The 26,895-nt window shown below is 44.5% G+C and overlaps 1 protein-coding gene and 1 long non-coding RNA gene across 3 annotated transcripts in view; one reads left to right on the top strand and one right to left on the bottom strand.

Annotated features, from left to right (window-relative positions):
• Window positions 1–230: 230 nt before the first annotated feature.
• LOC310659633 lies at window positions 231–21,274 on the top strand. Its single transcript, XR_014502888.1, has 2 exons — window positions 231–333; window positions 20,856–21,274. It is a non-coding gene; the product is annotated as an uncharacterized lncRNA (long non-coding RNA).
• CCBE1 (collagen and calcium binding EGF domains 1) overlaps window positions 11,412–26,895 on the bottom strand; it is a 146,343-nt gene continuing 130,859 nt past the window's right edge. For both annotated transcript variants that reach the window (XM_083403043.1, XM_083403044.1), the window contains 6 exons: window positions 23,450–23,553; window positions 18,910–19,030; window positions 17,750–17,889; window positions 17,626–17,661; window positions 15,878–15,913; window positions 11,412–14,793 (listed from right to left, as the gene is read on the bottom strand). In XM_083403043.1, coding sequence (XP_083259169.1) covers window positions 14,560–14,793; window positions 15,878–15,913; window positions 17,626–17,661; window positions 17,750–17,889; window positions 18,910–19,030; window positions 23,450–23,553 — 671 coding nt within the window. In that variant the 3' untranslated portion in view covers window positions 11,412–14,559. The remainder of the gene's footprint in view (window positions 14,794–15,877; window positions 15,914–17,625; window positions 17,662–17,749; window positions 17,890–18,909; window positions 19,031–23,449; window positions 23,554–26,895) is intronic.

The following is a 26,895-nucleotide window of genomic DNA, read 5'->3' as shown; positions in this document are numbered from 1 at the left end:
GGAGGGGGAACAATAGAAAACAATCTTCTTCTTTCGGTCACTGTACATGCTCTTTTTCTTTCCTACATTGGTTTAGGTTGTCAGTGAGTTCTCCTCAAGGGAGTGTATACCACCAGTGGCGTAGCGTGGGTTGTCAGCACCCGGGGCAAGGCAAGTAATTTGCGCCCCCTAACCCGTGGATTTGCGCCCCCTAACCCTAACCCCCCCTGCACCCCCCACACTACACCACTGTATACCACTATGAGCTGGAAAATGGACTTCTCTGACTTTTAAGGATACTTGCCTGCCTGATTTTCATCACTGTAACTGTTGGATCCTGGCAAGTCTTTTCATGTGAGTAAACCTGTTTTAATCATGTATTTCTAGTGCTGCTATTGTATCCCACCTTAGATGGGGTCATGACCTAGTTATATGTTCTGCCTTACTAGTTGAAGACCAGTGCCTTAGGGAGTGTGGCTGCCATTATCATTATTATTATTATTATTATTATTATTATTACACTGGGCAACAATTTTTTACTTTTTGAATGTTGTCTAGATTTCTACAACTGATTTAGGGTATTTTTGCACTGCTGAATCAGGAAATGGCATCCGTTTCTCTCCATCAGGTCAGGTTTTTGTGCAATGTTGATTTGAAAAAAAATTAGATCTTGTGACAAAATCAATTACATTTTTGTGGCATTATCAGCTGATTTTTGTCAACACATATCATCCTAAATATGTTTCTAAGAGAAAAAAATGTTTTTCCAACAACATATATTGATTACCTGATAGAAGCATTGATTACTGTAAACTGAATTGTAGGCATTGATAAAGGTAAGTACACGTAAATTGCATGTTGCTTCACCATTTTTCAAACTTCAGGGCTTGAACTTCCGTTTCTTGGAACTCCTGGAATGCTCAGCGGCAAGGAGGTCTCTCTTCAGAGTCCAACAGTAGTCAGCCATCATGACTGCATCCCAGCGACCCTGATACCTGGTCTCCATCTCTTTCATGTCCTGATGGAATCTCTCCCCCTGCTCGTCACTCATTGAACCCAGGTTCTCAGGAAACCGGTCCATATGTGAAAATAGGTAGTGCGTCTTGATGCTCATGTTGCAGCCCAGGTTTCTGAAAGCAGCCAGCATGTTATTGACAAGTTCTGCGTAGTTTCTGTCCTTATTGATGCCAAGAAGGTTCTTCACTACCAGAACAAATGCCTTCCACGCTTCCAGTTCCACTTCGTTCACTAATTTTTCCGAACTCTGGATCTCTGATGAGCTGACGGATCTGAGGACCGTCAAAGATGCCAGCTTTCAACTTCTCCATGGTCAATCTTGGAAAAGCCTGGCACAAGTAAGTGAAGCAGTCACCATCCTTGTCCAGAGCCTTGGTGAACTGCTTGATTAAGCCGAGCTTGGTGTGCAGCGGTGGGAAGAATATTCTGTCTCTGTCCACCAGAGGGTCGTTGATGACGTTCCTTTTTCTGCAAGGCACCAATTCCTCCCGCACAGGCCAGTCCTTCTTCGTGTAATGCTGAGCACGGTCCCTACTATCCCACATGCACAGAAAACATGGGTACTTGGTGAAACCAGACTGTTGTCCCAACAAAAAGTTCACCATCTTCAGGTCAACACAAATAAACCACTTATGCTGATCATAACCAATTTTCTCCAGCACATACTTCACCCCTTCATAGTTCTCCTTCAGTGTACTCGAGTGAGCCAGGGGTTTTGATCCCCCAACTTTATGCTTTGCCGCACCAATTTATGGAAGATTTCGAGGTTTTATGACTTCAAACTGATCCCTTTTCGACAAAATCACCCAGAACTATCAAACCTGAATACTTCTTGTCATTAAAATAATCATTTCCAATCAAAACAATTATTTGACATGGCATTTTACCCCCACCAACTTCTTCTAAAATGCTCCACACAAGCGTACATGTGAACAAAAATGTAAAAAAACCACATGTGGCCATAACTCAAAAACTGGACCTGATTGAGCAAAACCAATGTGATTTTTGGATTCAGCACATCAGATTTGTCCTAAATCAGCTGAAAAAACGCAGACAACAAATTTGTTGTTGACCAGTGTTGTTGTTGTTGTTGTTGTTGTTAGGAGTAGTAGTATTCTGAGCTGCTGTTTTGGCACAATGCTTCCTGGCAGAATTTGGCTACGAAATACTACTGGTTTGGGGCATTTTCATACATGAGGTTTCAGCTGCTTTGGGTAACATCCCTTATGCCATGTTAAAGTCTAAGGTGGGTGTGGGGAGCTTTTGGCCCTCCAGATGTTGCTGAACTTCAAATCCCATCAGCCCCAGCAAGCATAGCCCCTGGGTAGGGATGGTGGGAGCTGTCGTTCTGCAACATCTGGAGGGTCAAAGGTTCTCCACGCTTCAGATAGATATTGCATTTCCTTGTAGATAAGCCTCGCACTTCATTTGCTACACATGTCTTTAATTTCCTCCACATTTTGATCAGCTCTTATGCTATCTGGGCTTCTACCTACGTGCTCCCCAAGGTCGTTTTACTTGCAAACTAATGGATGGGAAACGCCAGACTTTTTCATATCCTCTAGAAGGCTGTTTCTTTTCCTTTTGATATATATTGGCCAGCAGCAGGAGAGCAACGAATGATCTTAGATATTACTCACCTATTTTCTCACAGGTCTTTCCATGCCTGCTTTGCATTCTTTCCCAGGGTCACATTCCATAGCCGACCAATGGGCCATGTGATTCGGGTTAGAATCAGAAATGCAGTGTTTCCACCCTCACCCGCTGTTAAGGACTGCTGTGTGTGACGTAACCGTGGCACTCCTGAGATTCTTTTTGAAGGTTTTCTGTGACACGTGGAGGTGTCAATGTTGGCTGACCACAGGACTTTTCAAGGGGGAATTTTCTCTTGCAATCAACTCTTGAGTTCATCATTGGAGAGTCACAGGTGTAGATAATTTCACCATGAGTTTACCAAGTTAAGGAACAGGATCAAGTTAGGTCCATTAATTTCAGCAGGTCTACTCTGAGTAAAACTTTCTGGAGCACTGCCCAATACATTTATTTGTAATATTTCTAGTCTGCCTTTTTCATGAAAAATGTTAGAGGTGGCTTACAGTTACAAATGGGACGCAGGTGGCGCTGTGGGTTAAACCACAGAGCCTAGGACTTGCTGATCAGAAGGTTGGCAGTTCAAATCCCCGCGATGGGATGAGCTCCCGTTGCTCTGTCCCTGCTCCTGCCAACCTAGCAGTTTGAAAGCACGTCAAAGTGCAAGTAGATAAATAGGTACCGCTCCGGCGGGAAGGTAAATGGCATTTCCGTGCACTGCTCTGGTTCGCCAGAAGCAGCTTTGTCATGCTGGCCAGATGACCCGGAAGCTGGACGCCGGCTCCCTCGGCCAATAAAGCGAGATGAGCGTCGCAACCCCAGAGTCGGTCATTACTGGACCTAATGGTCAGGGGTCCCTTTACCTTTACTTTACAGTTACAAATACAAGGGTTGTGTGTTTGAGCCCCATGTTGGGCAAAAAGATTCCTGCATTGCAGGGGGTTGGAATAGATGATCCTTGAGGTCCCTTCCAACTCTACAATTCTTTGATTCTATGATATATAATAAAGCAACAATATGTTGCAGGCTTGAGTGCTGTTGTTCAGTGTCCTCCAGAATATTCTGCCCCATTTGTCCTCTCACCCAGTTATTGTCCCCAGCCCTGTCAGTCAGTGTTCTGTAGCCACCAAGCATGCTCAGTCCTCATGGGGGACTTAGGGACTTCGTCAAACCATAGGGCTCCCCTAAGCCTGGTGAGTGGATTAGAACAAGGAGCTATGGAGAACTGGTGCATTGGTGCCCTAGTATGAAGACCAGTCTCTTAGAGTAGCTGAGTAACTGTATGTATATAATGTTTTCAGGAACAATGGGAGCGTCTCCCCTCCCCTATTTCCCCTTGGTACTCCCTGTTCTTTAAATCTTATGAGAACCTGACCTGGTTGAGGGAGTTGGGTATGTTTAGCCTGGGAAAGAGGAGAGGAGATATGATAGCCATCTTCAAATATCTAAAGGGCTGTCACATATAAGATGGGGCAAGCTTGTTTTCTCCTGCTCTGGAGTGTAGGACCAGGGCCAACAGATTCAAGTTACAAGAAAGGAGATTCCGACTAAACATCAGGAAGAACTTCCCGACATTATGAGCTGTTCAACAGTGGAACAACTCCTTCAGAAGTTGGTGCATTGGGTTTTTTAGCAGAGGTTGGATAGCCGTGTGTCGAGAATGTTTTAGTTGAGATTCCTGCATAAGAGAAGGTTGGACAAGATGACACTTGAGGTCCAATCTAACACTACAATACTATGATTCTATGATACCATGATTCAAAGTTCTGATCCAGTACTCATAGCCTATGCTTCGTGTATGTTTCTTCCCCTCATTCTATATTTCAAAATTACTGCAACGTTTTGGTTTTCTTAAAATGCTACAACCCTCTGAACCCCAGCAAAAGTCTGGAAATCCAGTCCAAATGAACAATCAGATGACATAGTTAGCTAACGCACTATCTATAAAGTCTAATGATTCAAATATAGGATACCAATCTACCCAACTTTAAGCACTTTTAAAACCCCATTAATTCATCCAAGGCAATCAATGGGACTTAACAATGGCTGGATGGTGCCCAAACACAGTGCATCAGTCAAGCTGCTTGCTTTGTGTGCCAAAGGCTGAGCAAAGGCTGAAGTCGATAATGCGTTACACATTCAGTGCCATAATTTGCTGGAAATAAATTTAATTGCAAATAATCTCTTAATACTGGGTGTACGTGTGTGATGGGATGGTACAATTTTTACTGTCGAGACGCAGAAGTCAGGCTATCAGTATATGTGTGAAAAAGGCTTAGGTAGCTCAGTTCGTCCATCTTTCTTGCTGTTTATCTGGTTCTGATATACAAATGCATTCCTGGCATCTTTGGCTGCTTTTTCTTTTTCTTTTTTAATCTGGATTTTAAGAATACCCTTCTTCCTTCCAGGAACCTGCCCTTCCTCTGCACCACTGAAAATTGCTTGCTTGTTAGTCCTCCTGTGTCTTGGCATTCTAACTGGGACGGGGTGGGAGATGGGGTTCCTTGTGAACAAACATTTTTGTGGACGTCACATGCCTGAAGATTTCCTTTTGTTGTGAGATGTTTCTTATATATTTCTGTCAATACCCAGAGGGACTGCCCAGTGTCATGGGCACAACTTTTTTATAAGTAACAGCCTGGGTGTCAGGGTCCGTGCGGAGAAGGGCGACATTGAGGAGGAATGGTGGGAGCCTTCCCCCTCCCCCTGCTCCTGATCAGGATCCTGGATCTTCCCAGGAGCGGTGGGACAGTATCGATTTGGAACAGCGGTTCGCAGAGGGACATAGACAGAAGTTGGGAAGAACTGGGTGGTGATCAGCTAGGAGAAGAAGAACTGGGAGAGACTCAATGTTGCTGGAAAGCATCCATCCGCTCAGCCCAAGGTCAAGGAGATCAGGTAAGGTGGCAGAACAGAAAGCATAGTGGTTGAGAGATCAGGTTTCAAGATGCGGAAGTGACGAGGGGGGACTAGGGAGGAAGTGGGTGGAACCCTTAATTGGGAGCCCCTTCATTCCGAGGAATGGATTATTTTGTTCTCTTGCTGTGATCATTAAAATCTCTAACTGGTAAGAGACTCCTTTCTCTTTGTTCTGCATATCTACTGCCTGGGGGGTGGGGGTGGAGGAAGCTGGGTCCCTGAAGCCTGACACTGGGGAAGGATTTTGTTGCAGAGCAACGCCTTGCATTCAGAAGGTCCTAGGTTCAGTCCCCAGCATCTCCAGGTAGGGATGGGGGAATTGGAAACCCAGGAGATCCACTGCTAGTCATTTTAGACAGTGCTGAACTGGATGGACCCAATGGTCTGACTAGGAATAAAGCAGTTTCCAACGACGCATCTCTTTTATCGATTCTATACTGCTCTGTTGCACTTGGAATGGTTTTACTCGTTTTAGAATTCCAATGGTTTTATCTGTTTTTATGATTTTCTACTATATGGTTGTAACCTGTCCTGGGATGGGACTGTGAAGGGTAGGCAAGAAACCTTATGAATGAGTGAAACCTTTGGAGGGCGTCAGGTAGTGGAAGTCTGGAGCCAAAGGCAAGAGCTGAACTAAAGGATGCCTCCAGGATTTTTTGGAGCCAAATATTTGGCAGTAACCTTGGGACAAAAAAAGTCTCTGACAGTCTAAAAGCTAATCAGTTGCGGCAGAAATCTGCAAAGAGTTTTCACATGGCTTGGAAAGCAAAGGAGAAGAAGCCATTTTCTTTGTGAAATGCTTTCCATCTGTTGTTTGCTTTTTAAATAACCTAGATCTAATTCGCTGTGTGCAACATCAGCACTGCTTTCAAAAGGCAAATCACCAACACATGCTTCTCTCCATCACAACTTGGAACGCATATGGGTCGTGTCATGTGGCACATGACAGTTTCAGTGCTTGTGAAAAGGTGGAACCTGTTTTCATCAAAGGGCAATGTAAGGTGACAGCACATGACCATTTGCCAAATCGTCCCTCACCATGGTAAGGATGGAACCTCTTGGTGAAACAATTATATTTGACTTAAACAATCAATCAATCAATCAATCAATCAAACAAACAAACAGACAAACAAACCCTTGAGGAAGCAAGAAAGTAGTAAATATTCCCTGCACCACTTGGTGGAACGTTATAAGCAACTTACCAATACAGTGGTACCTCAGGTTAAGAACTTAATTCGTTCCGGAGGTCCGTTCTTAACCTGAAACTGTTCTTAACCTGAAGCACCACTTTCGCTAATGGGGCCTCCCACTGCCGCCGGAGCACGATTTCTGTTCTCATCCTGAAGCAAAGTTCTTAACCCGAGGTACTATTTCTGGGTTAGCGGAGTCTGTAACCTGAAGCGTATGTAACCTGAAGCGTATGTAACCCGAGGTACCACTGTAGTTTGACTATGTTGTCTAGAATATTGCTACGAAATGTGTCTCTGAACAGGACAAACTCATTTCCCCTTCAAGGTTCACAAAACAAAAAGAAATTGGCTCAGTCCTGTAATAATAATAATAATAATAATAATAATAATAATAATAATTTATTATTTATACCCCGCCCATCTGGCTGGGTTTCCCCAGCCACTCTGGGTGGCTTCCAAAAGAATATTAAAATACTGTGATACATGTATTGTTACTAAGTACAAACATTGTTATTTTCAGTTGTGGGGGAGAATGACACGAGGCAGGTCCAGTTAACCAGATATACAAGTCACAACAACAAAATGAATTCTCAGAGTATCCCAGAACATCTGCTCTACAGGTCTTTGACTTACCACATTGAGCAATGCGATCTGCTGTCTCATCGACCACTTTGCACTAAAACGAAACACTGCGTCTCCTGGGATTGTTGTTAGCAATGCTCATGCTCTGGGTTTTCCAAAATGAGGAGTCATTGGATTTGATGGAACAGGTCTAGTAGCAGAATGGTCCACTCAGAACAAGCGGCTCTCAACGTGTAGAGCCGGTGGACAGAAACCAGCTACGCCGATAGACTCTTCTTATCAAAAGGAATTACTGAAGGAGGACAAAAAGTGTGCCTGGGTGGTGGGCACAGGGACAAGTCAAACATTCTCAGTCCTGCAGTCACAACATTTCTAAGCACTGGCTGCTTCTCTTTGGATATTGCTAACCAAAATGTTTAAGGAGTCATGCGGTCCATCTTCCTCGCTGGGAACTCTCCTGGTCTCCATTAGACAATGTTTTTTTTAAAAAATAATGTCTTCATTAGAACCATGCTGTTGGAAGTCATCCAAGAGATCCTACAGTCCAGGATACAAGATAGCCAGATAATGGTCCAGGTATGGGATATTGTGCCCCCCAGAGAGGCTGCAATCTAAGGTAAATCGTGCCTGTGGAGCTGCTAAGCTAAATACATTCCGATAGCTGTCCAATGGCAGGCCACTAGTATAAACGTTTTGCTTTATGGGACTATATAAGCAGCTATGGTTATAGGAAGGCTTTTAATTTATGGCACATTCAGCTTGCTGGGTCAGATGCATGTCCTATGCTTTTCTTGGGGCTTTCTGGGGCAGTGTTTTTCTTTACAGTTCAGCTTAAAACTTGTAACATGCCCATCCCGTTATAGGCCTGGTCCTATTTGATTAGTAACTTTGTTTAAGTTTACCTTTACCTAACTTTGTTTAAGTAAAGGCATAGACTCCCTCCATCTCCATGCCTGTGACTTGTCAATGGAAGGAATTCTCCTAGTCCCCATGTCCAACTCTGGGTTGTATTTCAAAGTAGCACCAAGTGACTTGCTTCACCGGCCCAAGGATTTCTACACGTGTAATGGAACATTTCCCCCTCTCCTTCCTCGAAGTGTCTGCTTAAGCCATTGTAAAGGATCCCCAATCTCTGAAGCAGATTTGGGGATGTCATGGGGCACATGAGTGGGGAGGAAAGTTACATTGTGCAAGCAGAAATCCTTGTGATGTTACCACTATCTATGTCCTAACCTTTATGGCCAGAGTGAACACTTCCTGTCCCTCTTATGACATCCTTTCAAATACAGTGGTAGCTTGGTTTTTGAACGTAATCCGTTCCGGAACGTTCAAAAACCGAGGCGCAAAGGGCGGCCTGCAAATTTCATAGAGAAAATTGAGAAAAATAACATATACAATCAGCAGAAGCCGTTTGACTTCTGAGGCGTATTTGAAAATGGAAGCATTTACTTCTGGCATTCAAAAACTGAAACGTCCGTCAACGGAGATGTTAAAAAACCGAGGTACCATTGTATTACATAATTGTAACATGCATGTCCTTATTATTTTTTCCTTTAGGCTTACAGACCCAGTTCCCTTTGTTAACGTTGTTGCTCTCCCATAAATCTTTCCTTATAGCTGTGGTTCCCAGAAGTGGAGAGGGGGAAGAGGAGAGAAATGCTCCATATTGGATTGATTTGCTTTAAAATATTTTTTATCCTGCTTTTCTTTCTGGAAGAATTAAATATGGTAAGAATCAGATTTGACATATACAAAGATCACTTTTCCTCTAAGACTACTATCCTTTAATGTAGCACTTCTAATGTGAGGAGGTCACTCTGGGCAACTGCTAAACGCATTACACTAGGTTCCCTCCATTGCGGTGGGGGGGGGGCCTCCATTTTAAGCTCTATACACACAGAGTAAGCTCCTTTGAAGGAGAGCTCCCAGAGTCAACTGGCTTGCTCCTGAAGCAGAACTTTCTTCCAGAGAGGAAAATCTGTTTGGTTTCAAATTGGAGACCCCCCCCCCCGGGCTTCACTTAGGCCTTGCCCTTGGGGAACTCCCATGTGCAGTTTAGGCCAGTAGGGTTAACTTTTGCCCCACTTGCAAAAGAATAATTGGGAGTTCACTTTTAGGCTCCTGATAGTATTTATGTGGCCTTGTCTGCTTCTGCCCCACATGTATAAGAGCCCATGTAATGTATGGTTTAAGGCCTAGGATCTGGGATAAATGTAAATGGTAAATGTACTGCTGACCATTAGGTCCAGTTGCGGACGACTCTGGGGTTGTGCGCTCATCTCGCTTTACTGGCCGAGGGAGCTGGCGTTTGTCTGCAGACAGCTTCCGGGTCATGTGGCCAGCATGACTAAGCCGCTTCTGGTGAAACCAGAGCATCACATGGAAACGCCGTTTACCTTCCTGCCGGAGCGGTACCTATTTATCTACTTGCACTTTGACGTGCTTTCGAACTGCTAGGTTGGCAGGAGCTGGGACTGAACAACGGGCCAGTCACCGCCTCTCAGGGTCATTGTGAGCGTGAGGATAAAATGGGATATAAATGTAATAATAAATAAATGCACACATACATCTGGTGTGGAGCAGGGAAGCGAACAGCCTCATTGGCCAAATTGGGAGCTAATTAGGCTGGAGCCCCCCCCCCGCTCATTCAAACCAATGCTCCTCCCCTTGCAAATTTTTATCTTTGGTTTAGATCAACCCACCCTGAGCCCAGTCCTACTTATCCCAAGCCAAACTGGTGAATGATCAAGCAATTGAGTGCAGATTCCCTATAGGTGCAAGCCTTGCTATTATGGAGCTAATGCATCATTCAGCATTATGGAAGGCAGGAGTGAGTGGAGAGAGAGCCTCTGTTTTTCCAGGGACTTTTGATGGAGGTGCACCTCCCTGAGCTCTGCAAGCCGTTAAAACATTGTATTCTCCCCTGATGGAGCCTGAAACTTACAGACAGGTCCATACAGTTTGGTGTGGGGCACTGGTATGTACTTGCAGTTCCTCACAGAACCAAGCGGTTATCTCCAAGAACCAAGACCACCCCTCCCTTTGTAAACCTGGCATTTCATCCTGGGTACCACATTTTTTTCAATGAATCCGGAGACCCTTTTTATTTTTGAAGCTGAGTAACAACAGGGAGTCAGTAGTGGGGATGGTGAGGCAAAAGACCCTGGGCCCAAGCACACATGCATATTGTATAAAGGTGCAAAGCCCTTCTTTTGCACCCTGTGAAACATAAATGTGCAGTTTTTTTTAAAAACTGGGCAACAGCCCGCCGCCTGCCCATGACTCCCAAGCCTTCCCCGATCTCCTTCCACTTTGTTTTGATAGATCAGGGGAGGCTCAGGAGTCATGGGTGGCCATTGCCCAGGAGGGCCCAGCCTGTTAGCTCAGTTGGCTCTGGCTGGCTTCAGGAGCTGCTCACTGCTCGCTGCCGGGGTGCCCACCATTTTCCCTGTGCCACGGCAGTGAGTGAGCAGCTCCTGAAGCCAGCCAGAGCCAACTGAGCTAACAGGCTGACTCTAGGATGCTGAGGCTGCCGCTGCCATGTTTCCCGGGGACAGATTTGCAAATCTGGGGACATTCCGGGGATGGAATTTGTCCGGGGACAGATTTGCAAATCCGGGGACTGTCCCCGGGAACAGGGGATGTCTGGCAACCTTAATCTATAGAGCCCCACCCTTGATCGAGGGAACCTGGGTGCTGGCTTTCTGAAGCAGCCTTTCCTAAGCAGCTGTTCTCCAGATGTTGGATTCCAGCATGAGGGATGCTGGGTGTTGTGGTCTAGAAAGGCACCAACTTGGGGAGAGATGGTATGAGGTGCCCATCAACTGTGGTTTGTCACTGGCCACATCCACAAAAATGACATATACTTTTGTCTTTGCTTTATAGCCAAACTACATCTAACATAATTACGGCTTGAGGATTTCGTTCACACAGTTGAAGGATATCCCCCCTCACCACTTTGTATAGTCAGCCAGTAAAAGCTGTAGCACCTGCTTGAGAAAAATAGCTTATATGTGTCAGCTTGTCACACTCACTGCCCTCCAGCAATGTGCAGTGTTTGTCTCTGCTGGCCTCTCTTCACAGACACCATTTCAAAAAGAAGTTGGAAAAGATGCAAGGGAGTCAATACCGAAATAAGAAAAAATATCCTTCTTTAATTGCAAATACATTGCATAATCACAGTCACTTTTTATACTCTCTAGTACTTCATATAATCATCATAAATAATTGTGTGTTGCATAGCTTTCTAAATGTGTACAAAGGGACAAAGCTCTGTGTCTTTTATTATTACAAAAAAGGGAGGAAAGTAATAAAATTATGGGTCACGTTGTTAACCTCCAGTTGCTTCCGCTCGTTTACTGTGAAATATGATCTCAAAGAGAGATTGGCCACAAATCTACTGAGAATGAGTTTGCCCCAGATCCACTCATTACTGTGAGGCATGCATGAGGAAAATTCCTAGTGAACTGTCTGCAAAGTTACAGACAGTCTCGGACAGGGATTGCGTTGAGATCTCGAGGGATTACTCAAAGGTTATAGAATATTATTTCTTCCTTTCTTGTGCGTATTTGTTCATGCCATTTGGGAGATCTTTAGCGAAAACTTTTCAATGTCTGCATCTCAGCTAATTTTTGGTTACTGCTACCTACTGCAGAAGCATACACACCAAGGGGCTAAGCGGGCATATGTGCAGATCCTATGCACTTTTAGCTAAGAGCAAGTCCCTTGAACTCAGTGGCTCTTGCTACTATGTAAACACGCACAGGATCAAGCCACCTTTCTACTGAAACCAATGGAACTACTTTTAATAATGATGCTTAATCAGCAATACATAGAATCTTTGGAATTGTGGCCATTTAAAAACATGTTCTAGGGAACTAGTATTTTTTTCTGTAGACACATTAAGCCTTTAAAAAGCAAAAAGCGAAACGAAACCATCTTTTGACAACACAGAATATTCTCATTACACTAAACGTTGTGAATGGTTTGATTATACTTTTCTTTTCGTAAAATAAGAATGGGCGTGAGTCAGTCCAAGCCTGCACTTGGCTCACTCCCACTGAAAGCAATGGGACTTGAGGTCTGCTGGATCATGCCCACACTGCCTCTTCTTCTTGCTATTCTGCTTTCGTGCCTTAATTCTCCACCACCCCTTACCAAAAACATAAGGAGCCAATCCAATTGGCCCATTGCACATGCTTTTAAGAAAAAAAGCCATCAAGCGAACTGAACTAGATTCATGAGATTTTCTGAAGTACCACTAGTGATGTGAAAGCCCTTGAGCATTGCAGCCCTCAAATCAGGACTTAGATTTAAGTAGGGGATATATTCAGTATATTCTTTTTCGACCATGGACCAGCCATAATCTCTTCCCCCGTCAGCACTAAATTGGCATTGCGTACAAGTTGCAGCCAGGGGAATACAGAACAAGAACTGACTACTTGACTGTTTGTATTTTACCAAAGATACATGGATTAGAAGTCTGATTACAGGCAATTTTATATTGCACCTAAAATGGGGATCATTCAAGGTCATTGCCTCGTGGCTGGAAAGTACAATTTATGAACTGGCTAATAACATTGACACTTGGCCACTTTCCCAAACTTCACTGTTTTGCTAAGAAAAAGGAAACGTCACGCATTTGTAGCTACCTCTGACTGCAAATTATGCCACTGCACTTGGAATTACCAATGCGTTAGGATTTTTATTTTTTACTTTTTGCTCCAAAGCAGAGTTTATTATTGTGTCCATGTTTAGACAGTTCTGGGGCTAGTTCTTGGGCTAACAAATAATACAGCTGGATTGTGTTACTACCAGTAAACATCTCTGTAAAAAAGGGAACTGAGAAACTTTGGACAATAAAACATATAAAACTTTATACATTATCAGTGCATTTTTAAAATATTGTACAACTCTTTTTAACAGTGCAGTCCACAAATCATTTAAGCCACAGAACTAGTACCTAAGGTAGCTTACAGGTCACTCGGCTGTAGAAAATTACCCTGGTGCACTTGAAGACCCTTGCCTTCTGAGCACTGATTGTTGCAGATGTAAAATTTCTTCCTTTATGCTAATGTTAGGCCATTGCGTGAATGCAGAAAGTCCCATTCCTTGCCTTGCACACCCTGTATCCTTGGTGCAACGAGAGGAAGGGAGTGCCATGGTGAAGGTGAGAAGGCAAACAATTATTTACAACTCCACGTTGTACATGTCCTCACCTTCAGCTCCCACCAGCATCCTTATGCAGCATCAGGGAGTTGGGTGGCAAGAAAATGGAGTGTCTCAACAGGTGGAGTACATCCAACTTGCTCCTTCAACTGAGCTCCTTTAAAACTGTCTACACTTTAAAGTCACAGATACAGCAGCTGCTCCCCTACTGGAAGACAAAGGAGAATGAAATGTGTTCTGAGATGTAGAAAAATTGAAGATATATAATCATGGTCAACCAGTATCCTGTCCAGCCTGCAAAAGAAAAAAGGAACAGGAGGAAGGCAGTGCAGGTGGATGTTCATAGCTATATTTGCACAATCCTTCCTCTAGATGTGAGCAGAGTATGATATGGGAATCCTGGGTGAGAGCCAAATTCCTGATGTCCCTTGCTCTCAAGAGTCGAGTTACACTATAAGCAGACTCATGGGATGCATCTGTTGTTAACAACCTAAGAGAGCAGCTGGATCAGAGCAAAGGTCTATTTAGGACAGCATTCCATTCCCAATAGTGGCTGACCAGATGCGTCTGGGATGCCCACAAGCCGGGCATGAATGTTATGGCGCTGTTCCACTTGTGTTCTGCACCAACAGCTATTCTGAAGCACACTTCCTCTGATATGGAAGGTAATATATAGCCATCATAAACCCCTGAGCTGTAGCACTTCAGGCAGCAACCAGAAGTTCAAACATTTGAACGCTCCTTATCTTAGAAACAAACAACTCCATGCAGACAAAAGACAGCATGTCAAGGAAAAGAGTAGAAAGGATTGTTCCTTTCTAACACATATGTCTTCTACCTACAATCAGGTCTTGGTTTTTCGTATACAGGTATGCCGTTCTCCACCTGCACATTCCAACAATGGATAATTCTCACTGGGTGCTGATCACCTAGCTGGCTCTTAATTTGGTCCTGCCTGCAGTGCTATAGTAAGGGAAGACGGTAACTTCAGTGAATCGTGTACAGGGGCCCATTTCCATGGGGCTAAACTGGAATATGTGCAAGTACGCTGGCTTAAATGACTTGTGGACCACTGCCCTGCAAAGTTTTACTCTTTCCAGGTCACAAGCTCGATTTAATGATTGCCTTCTCTATACGTTCGGGAGTCTTTTGACGCAGTCCTTTGTTTGTAATCTTCTCCGGATCCCAGATCCACTATGTCCTGATAGTTTGTAAATTCCTGAGGTAATGGAAACTCTTCAGTCGATGAATGAGTCCTGTGGCCAAACACCCGCTCTTGCAGCTCAGCGATGTCATTTCTGATGTCGGCCATCATTAGCAACAGGAAGTCAAAAGAACCCGGTGGCCCCTGGAAATATTACAGGGGTGACAATTAAGTTACTAGTCCCTCAGGTTCCTAATGACTTACAGTACATCACAGCACCAGTTTTGGATATATTATCAAAACAGAGGCAAGGAAACTAATGAAAATTGAAGTCTGGAAAAACAATCTGTACTTGAATCTTTTCCGAATGCAAATTTCAAATAAGAAATGAGAAATGCTTCAGTGTGTAAGATTCTGTTACCCTCACTATTGTGGGCACAGAGTTGGCTTTGTATAGGAACTGAGAGTGTTTGATACAAGACGTTCATGTCTTCACCACTTATTTCATTAAAAGAAACGTCAACAATTGCTTAAAGGGAAGAGCACAGAAGGCACTTATTGGGACTGAAAAACAGACAGATGCTCACATCTTCATACTGCTAACCATTAAACAATGTCCTCAGTCTGGAGCCCCATGTGTGCTTCAGAGCAGTTCCAAAGCATAAATGAAGACTGTTCCAACTGATTGCAGTTGGAGGGGCAAAGGGATACAGGTATGGGAGAGACTATTCCACCCATACAATTATCAGCAGCCCTGGAAGGCAGGGGTCAGTTTTTCAGCATTCCCATGCCCAGTGCATTTGTCTGGATGGGACAATCATGAGGTGCAGATTTTGGTCGCTGTAGCTGTTAATATTAGTATATTTAACAGTGTTATAGGAAAAAGAAATGCATGAAGCAGCCCTTCATTTCATGCTGTTATGGGTGGTATCCAGCTAAACAGTTATGCTAGCACAAGCACTTTGGGCTGTGCAATGGAACTTTGCCTTTCCTTTCCCCGTGAACCTCCTAAATTTGATCTGGGGGGGGGGGAGGGGGTTGGGAGCAATCCAGCAACAGATTTAGAAGCACATGGGGGGCTACACAGAGAGAGGAGAGGGAGGGGAAGTTACGTTGTGTAGCTCAACGGGTTTATGCTAGTGGAACTGTTTAGTTGGATACCCCCTCTTTATGTTGTAACATAGAAATGAAGAGTTGGAGGTCGTCTAGTCCAAATGGTAGTAAATAAATAAACATTTGGAATTGGATAAATAAATAACATTGCATTGCAATTGGATAGGATACTTACCGGTGCTCCTTTTTCTCCTGGTGCCCCTCTGTCACCCTGTAACAAACATCATTTTCATTGATTAAAATGGAACCATAACTTGGGAGACCTATTCCATCCTTCGAAAGCAACCTGCATCAAAATGTCCCTTCGACTCTGTAGAGACCTCATCTCACTTTCACCATGCAAAATCATTTATTGTGTTATCCTATGCATGTCTACTCAAAAGCTGGTCTCATTGAATTCAGTGTGTATATAGGCTAGTGTATAAAGGATGGTAGCATTAGAACAGATTGATTTAGGTGTCAATCAAGATGCATTTGTTTTCTCAAGCATATGAAACTGGTTGAGAAGTGGGTTGCTGCTTGATTGTAATGTAAAGGTAAAGAGACCCCTGACCATTAGGTCCAATTGTGGCCGACTCGGGGGTTGCACACTCATCTCGCTTTATTGGCTGAGGGAGCCAGCGTACAGCTTCTGGGTCATGTGGCCAGCATGACTAAGCCGCTTCTGGCGAACCAGAGAAGCGCACGGAAACGCTGTTTACCTTCCCGCCAGAGTGGTACCTATTTATCTACTTGTACTTTGATGTGCTTTCGAACTGCTAGCTTGGCAGGAGCAGGGACCGAGCAACAGGAGCTCACCCCGTCACAGGGATTTGAACCGCTGACCTTCTGATCAGCAAGTCCTAGGCTCTGTGGTTTAACCCACAGCGCCACCCGCATCCCTGATTGTAATGTAGTTTCTTTCATATTTTGATATTTCATTTATGATACTTATTTTAAATTGGTGTTTTCCCCACCCACCCCTACTATGGATTTGTATATTTTTAATATACTGTATTGCTATCTAACAACCTGGAAACCTTTTAGTTGAAGGCCAGAAAACAAATTCAATAAACAAAAGTCTAAATAATCGTTCAAACCACACATTAAGTGATCTGAAAAGTTACACTTGAAGCAAAGGTTAAGCGTTTGGACATCCTACTGAGTCCAGTGGGACTTTCACTAGGTGTATTTCTGACTGAGTTCAGTAGGGCTCTCACACAACTAAGTGTGAAGCCTTGATTTCATTTACCATTTCTTACATATCAAAGTTAAGTATCATATTTCCAATCACAATTTTTAAATCTGTTGTAAGTGTTCAAATCTACACATTGAACCAGGCTTTGATGATTATTCCAGAGCAGGGGAAAATTCTAAAACAACTTCTCCCCAAAAGACAAATCCATCTATATTGGGAATAGTTCCAATCAAATTTACTATAAAGTAAATGAGCAATAGATTCATTTACACCCTAGATGCAGGCTAAAAATGTTTCCAATTAATATAGCAGATGGACAATATTATGACATCATGGAACCTTCAATTTCAAGACATATCTAAGGAGGTATGGCCCTGATTTGTGATAAAAGATAAACTGCAATGCTCAATAGGATGGATTTGTGGCTCCATTACTGTATCAGGATTTGGGTCTGCAGATATCCTGAGCTTGGGAGATATCAGGGGTATCAGGTGGAGATTCAGTCTACATGACCATCACACTGGTTAGGAAGGAACAACAGGAAAACAATCTATATTAGCAGGCAGGCCATGTTGTACGCCTGATTCATACAGAAGCTCACTTGCAAGGCACTACTCAGCCACAAGGGGGCTCTGCTTGTTGTTTCTTGGGAAAGGCCCAGCTTTACTGCTGCCTTCCAATTAGTTGGGAACTGGGAGCAACATTTCATTAGACACATGCTAGAGGGGAAAGAATTGCTTGCTCACCTTTGCTCCATCTCTTCCTGGTGCTCCCGGAGGACCCTGGAAAACAAAACCACAGTCCTTATGAACATGCAATAGCACAACCAATACGCTGCGTGAATTTATGGAACGGAGGTGCAATACTGACCACGGGGCCCCTTCTGCCCTGTTTAATATGGGACAGGTCTGGAGAGGGTCCCATAGGCCCCATTGCTCCTCTAGGGCCTGGCTGGCCTGGAGGGCCAGGAGATCCAGGAAATCCAGGGCTCCCTTGCGGACCTGTGGCACCTGCAATAAAAGGGAGATGGTTAAGGCTGTCAGTGGGTTCATAGATGTGGCTGATGAATGGGGGCTGAACAACAGGGAGAAGCAACACCCCTACTTTAGCTTGTATCTCAACTGCTGGGAGACTAACCAGGAGCCCAGAGGTTTGCACCACCTGCCTTGTATCTTGGCCAAAGATCAATTCAGATCAAAGATTTTGATGCAATTACATAAACAAAACAAAACAACCACATGATTGATTGATTGCATTTTCTCCAAGGAGCTCAAGGAGGCTTCTATGTTTCTCCCTGCTCCCCCATTTAATCCCCACAACAAGCCTGTGAGGTAGGCTAGGCTGGGAGAGAGTGACTGGCCCAAGGTCACGCACCAAGCTTCATGGCCGAGTGCGGATATGAACCCTGGCCTCCCAGATCCCAGTCTGACACTCTAACCACTCTACCACGCTGACTCTAATGATATTGCACTTTATTGCACGGTATTAATAGTAGTACTTTAATGCTGGTTCTGAATGCGTTTTTATTACTTTGTATTTCACAATGATGTTTCTAAAATGTCACAAGCTGCCTTGATTCCCAGCTTGCAAGGAAGGTGGGATAGAAATGCAATAAATGGAATAAATACTGTAGCTCTTTATGTCTCCTGCATATAAAGAGCACAAAGAGTGAGATCTGACAGCTTGAGCTTGGCAAGGAAAGTGGAGAAACCTTTCTCAATTCCCAGTCCAGAGATTCACTAAACAAATATATAGCTTGGGAATGGAACATTTTCAGTTAGGAGAGGAGGTGTGGAAGAATCAAGCTTGCAGCACCTTGGACAGCTCCTGGGATGGGATAAACCAGATGGAACAAGGCATGCTTTGAGGCTCTAACTGTGTGTGTGTGTGTGTGTGTGTGTGTGTGTACGTATATACCATATATGTGTGTGTGTTGATGCATGGTTGTTCCTACTCTAAGCTCCTTGCACGAATGGTAGTATACAAATATGATAAACATAAAAATTAGTTTAACTATTTTATTGCTTTACCTGGAGGACCCTGATCACCTGGCTGTCCAGGAGGACCTGGTATGAATGTATTGGATGCAAGTACTTTTTCTCCTGTGATTGGTTTGCTAAGGTCAGCAGCATTATTTGGCAACAAAGCAACCTGCAAGAAAGAAAGCACCACAAACCATTAGCTACGCAGCATATTCAGTGACACCTAGTTGAGTTTTTGTTGCTTGGAAGACAGCACAAAATGAAATCTGCAGTTCATGACCCAGCTACTAATTCCATCAGTCTATCCTCTGAAAGAGCCATGGTGCTACACTTGAACTGGGAAGCCCACTGCTATTTGATGGATAACTCAAGGCACAATCCTAACCCCTGTCCATCAGGGGTTGGATGAAGTGGTGTTGCTGGCACTGCACCCACAGACTTGGAACTTGCACCTGTTGGAGAGGAAGGTCGGGGTCAGGAAAAATGGCCCTTTTCTGAGACAGTTCCTAGGCTGGAAGAGAAAAGAGGCGCAGATCAGGTCCACTGGCACCATGTGATAGCAGCATGGTAGGCACAGGAGCCTCTCTGCCCCAAACCATTCTTCTTAAGAACTTTCTGTGGGCAGATACTGGTGTCAGCTCCTTCCTGCCACTTGGGAAGGTGTACTGGGGCACTTCTCTCTGACAGAGCTTCTCTGTTGGTGGTTGAGCTTCCTTCATGGCAGAGGTCAGTGGAGCTCAGCAGAGCTCTGGACATGGCGGATCAGGGGCTTAATTTGCACTGTCCCCTATTATCTCTCCACCACCTTATCTACCTCTCAGAGTTATTGTGAATGGGCAGCTTCAAGGAAGCAAAAAATACCCAAACATGAAGAAGTAGATAATAGTCTAGTTACAGGTTGGTCTGCCGTGGTCTAAACAAATACTTCATGCGTGTATCTGAAGAAGTGTGCATGCACACGAAAGCTCATACCAATAACAAACTTAGTTGGTCTCTAAGGTGCTACTGGAAGGAATTTTTTTATTTTGTTTAGACAATAGTCTGGAATTAATAGCTTTACCTTTTGTACTTGGGTACATACGCTGCAACACTACACACACACACACACACACCTTTCTCACCAAATATGAATGGTGTATGGTGTGTGTACAGTACATGTAAGTTTATTTTTTAAAAATTAAATCTCTGGCTGCCGCTTCAGAGTTCTTAAAGAGACGCATGTTATCCTACATACAGTGGTGCATCGCAAGACGAAAAGAATCCGTTCCGCGAGTCTCTTCGTCTAGCGGTTTTTTCGTCTTGCGAAGCAACCCCATTAGCGGATTAGCGCTATTAGCGGTTTAGCGGCTATTAGTGGCTATTAAAGGCTTAAGGGATTAGCGGATTAGCTGCTAAAAGGCTATTAGCAGCTTAGTGCCTTAGAAAAAGGGGGTGGGGAGCAGGAAAAAAATCGCAGGAACTCGCAAGACATTTTCGTCTTGCGAAGCAAGCCCATAGCAAATTCGTTTTGCGAAGCACCTCCAAAATGGAAAATAACGAACGAAAATGGGAATAACGAACAATCTTTTGGATTAGACCAAACAGAGGTGCCAGAGACTGAACCTGGAATCTTCCGCTTTCAAAGCACTGAGCTATGGTGTTTTCCCGTCCAAGGGCTCAGAATACTTACAGGATGAGAACATTTTCTCCCCCTGCTGAGTGTACACATATGCAATTTGAGTTTTATTGCCAACTCGTTTATTTATCTCGAACAGATAAGACAGGCACTTTCATAAAGGACACGTAGGGGCAACAGATGCCAACCTGCAAATTCAACCTGGCCCTGAAGCTCATGCAATGTATGCTAAACCAGTCACTCACTCCTGTCTGCTCTCTCTTCACTATATCAGGGTCAGAAGCATCTGCCCTGTGCTTTGATGATGAATATTATTATCTTAGCCAGACACGAGCATGCACTGATCTAATTTCTATTCCATTCCACTTTCTTGATTCAGGCTTGGAATCGCTCTTGAAAATGATCTCACTCCCAAGTCTCTCTTCATGCATGAATCTTTCTTCACAAGGAAACACAATACCTCCCTGCAATATTTTCAAAAGGGACAATAGTCACGGAAATGAGATCTAACCCCCACCATGGCCTGCATTACGTGTACTTTTGAAGAAGTTCCGTGCGGAAACCGTTGCTCAGTTGGCTTGGCCATGGATCGCCGGGTCCAGGCTAACACTTATTTCTAATTAAATACATACTTACATGTATCTGCGCGAACAACATGTGCAATGAGAGCTATTCCACACATGGGAATGCTTGCATGCCTGGATTGCCTGCTATTTATTTCTTTTGGCAAAGGGCTCTCCCTCTGTCTGACTAGTTTTGCAACTCTGTCGAGGGGGATGATAGGGAAGAAGGTTGTTTTCTGTTTTTTTTTAAATGTATCTCTGAGGAATTATTTCCATTATATCTTCATAGAATCCCTGAGTGCTGCAGAGAATCCTGGGACACCATTTAGGGCAAGCATAGGCAAACTCGGCCCTCCAGATGTTTTGGGACTACAATTCCCATCATCCCTGACCACTGGTTCTGTTAGCTAGGGGTGATGGGAGTTGTAGTCCCAGAATATCTGGAGGGTCAAGTTTGCCTATGCCTGATTTAGGGCTTGCTTCACAGTGGCTATTCTCCAGGTGTATCGGGATTTCTTCCGATATAATGTGAGCTGAGAACAGGACCAAGCACTCCACACTGCAGGGAGAGATTGGTGATTATAAGCAAGCTTTGTTCCAGGGAAATTTGCTTACCACTGCTGATATTCTATCCAATGAACTGCTAAAAGGGAGCTATTCTGGGCTCCTTTGGGAGGAAAGGTGGGATATAAATTTAGCAAATAAATGCATACATATACAGTAAGCTTCTGAGAACTCCAGGACCATCATGTCCATCAGGCAGCAGCTGAGCTCAAATATTTCACTATTATTTTGCAGCCCCATTTGCACACTCCATTCACTGCAAGCTCTTTCATATCTCCCCATACTGCTCCAAACCCAGTATTGTAGTGTCATTCTGGTGCATTTTATTGGGGGTAGGGAAATGGTGGCTTCTGGGACACCTAGAACACCCCAGAACATCTACTGCCACCCGAAAAGCCCCCAAAACCTATTAGGAATCCCGCCCCACTTGAAATCACTCCAAATTTCAGCTGCCTTTTGCCCCACCCCACAAAATTCCAAGCCTAGAGTTTGAAGTTTCACGCTTCAAGCTTAGCCTCACATCATGCTATCAGATTCCTGATGATATTGGCCAGGGTGAGTTTCCCTTGCATGAGATAAAACACAATACGGTTCCCTTGCGGATTCTTCTTTTGAAGGTTTTACAGAATAAAATTGGCCTCATAATCTTATATTAAAACAAAAGAACAAAACCCTGGAAAAGGACTCTTTCTCTTATGTCCTCTAGCTGAATAGCAGGATCCACCACACCTAATATATTTTTCCAAACAATCCCACGCAAAACACACATGACAACCTTCACAAAACTCAAGTTTTCACATGTGTCTCAGTTATGTGTGATTTTTATTTTATTTTATAAAAAAGGTAATTACCTTGTGTTGGGAGAAAAATGATGGCGCGAAGCCAAGTGTAGATACCAACCCCCCCCAGCAATTTGACACATTATATAGCTTTGAAAGGAATAATTGCCCATAAAATAATCTAGCATCCATGCTTTTTCCTTTGAGGATTTAACCTCTCCTGCATCAGAAAATAGTGTGTGAAAAGTATTTACAGTTCAACTTCATTATGTGGGATTCTATTAATGTACCCCAAAAATATGGTGAATACAAAATGTGATTAAACTGACTCTTGTAAAACTGGCCACTCAACTGGAAGGGACCGAAAATCTGGTTCTAGGACTACTCATTGCCCTAAATTAAGATTATTCTTCTGAACTATCTTTTATGAAAACATCCCCATGTGACTGTGGTTTTTTTAAGCCTCCAAGGAACAAGATTGCACCGTTTCCCTAGAAGACAAATTCACTTGCTGAATTTCTATATCTGGGGTTCTTGTTCTGCAGCAAACCTATGAGATATCTTATTTAGAAACTTGATTCTGGCCAAGCCCATTATGTCTTTCTTCTCAACTTTTGTTAGCGGTGTAGCTTGCTGCTCGGGTGCCTGGTCCTGCAGCCAGGGGCGGGGTGAGCCGGCCATGGGGGTGGGGCGTGCTGTATGGATCCTATCTGCCGCCTCCCCCTCAGCTGTAGGGCGGCTGAGGGAGAGGCGGAGGGCAGCCGCAAGTCCCACGCTGCTGTTGTAGGCGGTGTGGAGCCTGCAAGCACCCAAGCCACCATGTCACTCCCAGGAGAGATGCATGGTTCGGGCACACTGCAGGCCCCATGGTAAGTGCCGGTCTCCGTGATGTGGCGCCCAGTGCCAGCCACGTTTCATTACATTTGTTGACTGAACTAAAAAGTTTCGTGAGTCCATTTAAAAATAATAATAATTAAACTCATATTTTTGTCATTTTGTCACCCCGCTCAGTGATGACACCCAGGGCAGACTGCACCCCCCCCCGCCTCCGCCACTGACTCTTGTACCTTTTGTTTCAGTTGCAACACTGTCTGCTTGATTTGATAGAACTCTTTGCAAGAGGCACAGCAGGCCCCTGGTTTCACCACGTTATCAGCCTTCTCAGAAAACCCTGCGAAAAGGGGAAAAGAGTGAGAGAGAGAGCAAATATTCCAATGCATTTTTTTCCCCCAAGAGGAAGAAAACAAAGCAGGGAAGAGAAATGCCAAAGAAAGCTGTGCTGGGGTGATGAGCCTTTGAAGTTTTCCTTCCTGGCCATTCCGTGAGAGGAAGAGGTGCCCTTGGTATTAACAACCTTTCCCAGTTGTGAATCACCATGAAAGGCTGCACAGATCCAACCTAAGCTTGCTGCAAACAGTCTTAGCAGCAGCTGTTTCCAGTTAGCAGGTCTTAATGCCCTTTTGTAAAACTCTTTTTATATCTTGAGGGGGGGGGGGGAAGAGTGTTTACCTCTGTACTTTTATCTGAGTCTTTACTGTACGGGACCCACAGTGATTTATAATCCCCCTTCAAGGGCCAATTTTTGTATGCTGTAAATTGTGCCAATATCTCATGCAGCGAGACCTTTTGCTTGCAATTTGCACAAAGCCGGCCTTTATCACCACTGATTACGTTTGCTGCGCAATGGGACGCTTAATGGCACAAAGGGTCAGAGCCACAATCACAATAAAAAGTAACTCTGAAATATCTACTGGTACATTGCTGGAGCCATTGAAATGCAGAGAATAACAAGAGAACGCAAGAAGTATCAGAATAAGACGCTCATTACAGAGCTTTGAATCTTTAGGAAAGGCACAATATACTCAGTGCTTTTCTTCTTGAAAAAATGGTGCTGGTGCTGAGTACCCCCAGAAAAAGCACTGAATGTACTTATTAATTCTTGTTATCGGTACCAATCAGGTTGAGGCTAGAAGTAAATTGAGGCAAGGGTGTGTGACGGGCAGGAGTCAGACATAGTCGGGTCAATTCCAATGCCAAAGCTAATACCGCTTATATTCTGTAACCAATAAAGTTGTGGCCTAAATCTGCCCAATAACATTAACCTAATATCTGTCTCTTTGTGTCTTATTCATCAACGAGGGGGTGGTTTCCAGGTCTCGACACGCAATTATCGGCACCAATCAGGTTGAGGCTAGAGGTAAATTGGAGCAAGGGGGGGGGCTCTCCTTTGTTGGAGGTACAGTCGTACCTTGGATCTCGGATGCCTGGGCTCCCGAACGGTTGAAACCTGGAAGTGAGTGTTTCAGTTTTCGAACATTCTTTTGGAAGCTGAATGTCCAAGTGGGCTTCTGCGGCTTCCAATTGGCTGCAGGAGCTTCCTGCAGCCAATCGGAAGCCGTGCTTTGGTTTCTGAACGTTTTGGAAGTCGAACGGGCTTCTGGAATGGATTCTGTTCGACGTCCAAGGCATGACTGTATTTTAACAGAAGCGGGACAACCACCTGCCAGAGATGCTACATATTTGCATCCTGAACTGCTCAGCCTGGATAGCTCAGCTGGTTAGAGCATGGTGATGATAACACCAAGGTTGCAGGTTTGATCCCCGTGTGGGGCTGCTGCATATTCCTGCATTGCAGGGGGTTGAACTACTTGATCCTCAGGGTCCCTTCCAACTCTATTCTATGCAGGTCCTGCATTCAACAGGAATGATCTCCCCACACCCACCTGATTCTACGAGGCTTTCTGAATAGTTTGCCCCCCCCCCCAACAAGCCGCAAGTTCCACACCCACTGTGTGTTGTTTATAGAGGCTACACTGAAATCCCTTGCCAGGGTCTGAGGCCCAGAACTAACTTGCATCCCCCTGTGCTGCTTGCACAGAAGAAGTAAGCCTCTGACATTCACCAGAACCCTACAAAGGCATCAGTTAAGCCCCACAACTTGCACTGGCAGCTGCTGAGGTCATAACCCAAGGATGCAGTCTGCAAAAAGGTGAGAATCAGATAAAGGAGGGCAGAGGCCATAAAGCAGTTGTAGCTTCCTGGCCAGTAGCAAAATGTTTAGGGCTGTTTTCACTTGGCTCCCGGCAGCAAAGGCTAAAGCTTGCAATGGGTGACCTGGCGGATTGCAGGTATAGGGATCAGTTTATCTTCCACAACACATCTTTGGCAAAGGAGTTAACAGTAAGGGAGAGGCACTTCATCTGCCAAGGGAGACTACTTGCACCAACACCAGAGCAAGTCAAGTGGCATTTCCTGATCCCTATAAAAGATTGAGGGAGAGGCTTACTTCCTGCTCTTAGCAAGTAGGACACTGTAGCCAGCAAGAACGCGGTCCAATGAATATTTGCTTCTTGTACTGTAGGAAGGATTCCTGCATTGGAAGGGGTTGGACTAGATGACCCTCGGGTCCCTTCCAACTAGAAATTATATGATTCTATGAAACCACTGAACCCAGTAAGAGTCACACAGTCACCGGAGAAGTGGAGCCTGACCCCCAGCCATGTAGGAAAGATGGGCAGGGACTAATGAGGGCCTAGTCATACAAAACCACATCTTTTTCACACCTGCTAAGCTCTTCCATCTCCTGCACGAGGACTGAACTTCAGCATACAACAGATGTAATGCAAATGCAAACTTTGCTCTCCCCAAAAGTTGAATTGTTTTTCCAGAGGGGGGCTGAAACAAGTCAATGCTCCTATGCTTTCTTCTACAGTGTTGAGTACTGGAAACTCTGTTTTAATAAAAATGAAAGCCGAGGCTCTCAAAGTTCTGTACCAAACTCTGCAGAAGAAGTGTGAAGGATTGAGAGGCTTCTGAATTATTTGCCACCTCAGTGACAGCGAAACCGGGCTCCCAGAATGCATTTTTCTTCCGCATATGAAGCTGATGTCACAGATAATATTCTTCCTTTGTGAAGAAGAAGAGTTTGGATTTGATATCCCACTTTATCACTACCTGAAGGGGTCTCAAAGCGGCTCCCTTCCTCCCCCACAACAAACACTCTGTGAGGTAAGTGGGGCTAAGAGACTTCAGAGAAGTGTGACTAGCTCAAGGTCACCCAGCAGCTGCATGTGGAGGAGCGGGGAAGTGAACCCGGTCCCCAAGATTACGAATCTACCGCTCTTAACCACTACACCACACTGGCTGAAGCTACCTAAGCGCCTGTGTGTGTGTGCTATCATTACTGAAAACGTGGTCCTTTCTTGTCTGAAGTTAGACAATAAGAAAATGAGCCCAGCAGCAGCAGCAGTTCCTAAGATAATACTGTACATTTGCTTGAAGTCCTCAGGTGGGATTCACCTAGCCAGCCCCATCAGCAGAACCCCTGCTCAAGGACATCCATTTTGTGCTCCCATACCCCCACAATGGGCCACTGAGGGGTCCTGAGAACCCCCAAAACAGCACGTGGTGGGGGGGGAGTGGGGAGACCTATTCAGCTGGCAAATGGAAACGCTTGAGCAGATGAAACAATGCAAAGAGCACAATGTTGAATTCTACCCATTGTTTCCATGTT

Source organism: Podarcis tiliguerta, assembly GCF_965153285.1.
Source record: "Podarcis tiliguerta genome assembly, chromosome: 11".
In the NCBI taxonomy this organism is placed as follows: Eukaryota; Metazoa; Chordata; class Lepidosauria; order Squamata; family Lacertidae; genus Podarcis; species Podarcis tiliguerta.
The sequence above is the reverse complement of the archived record's forward strand: the minus strand, read 5'-3'. Positions and strand labels throughout refer to the sequence as shown.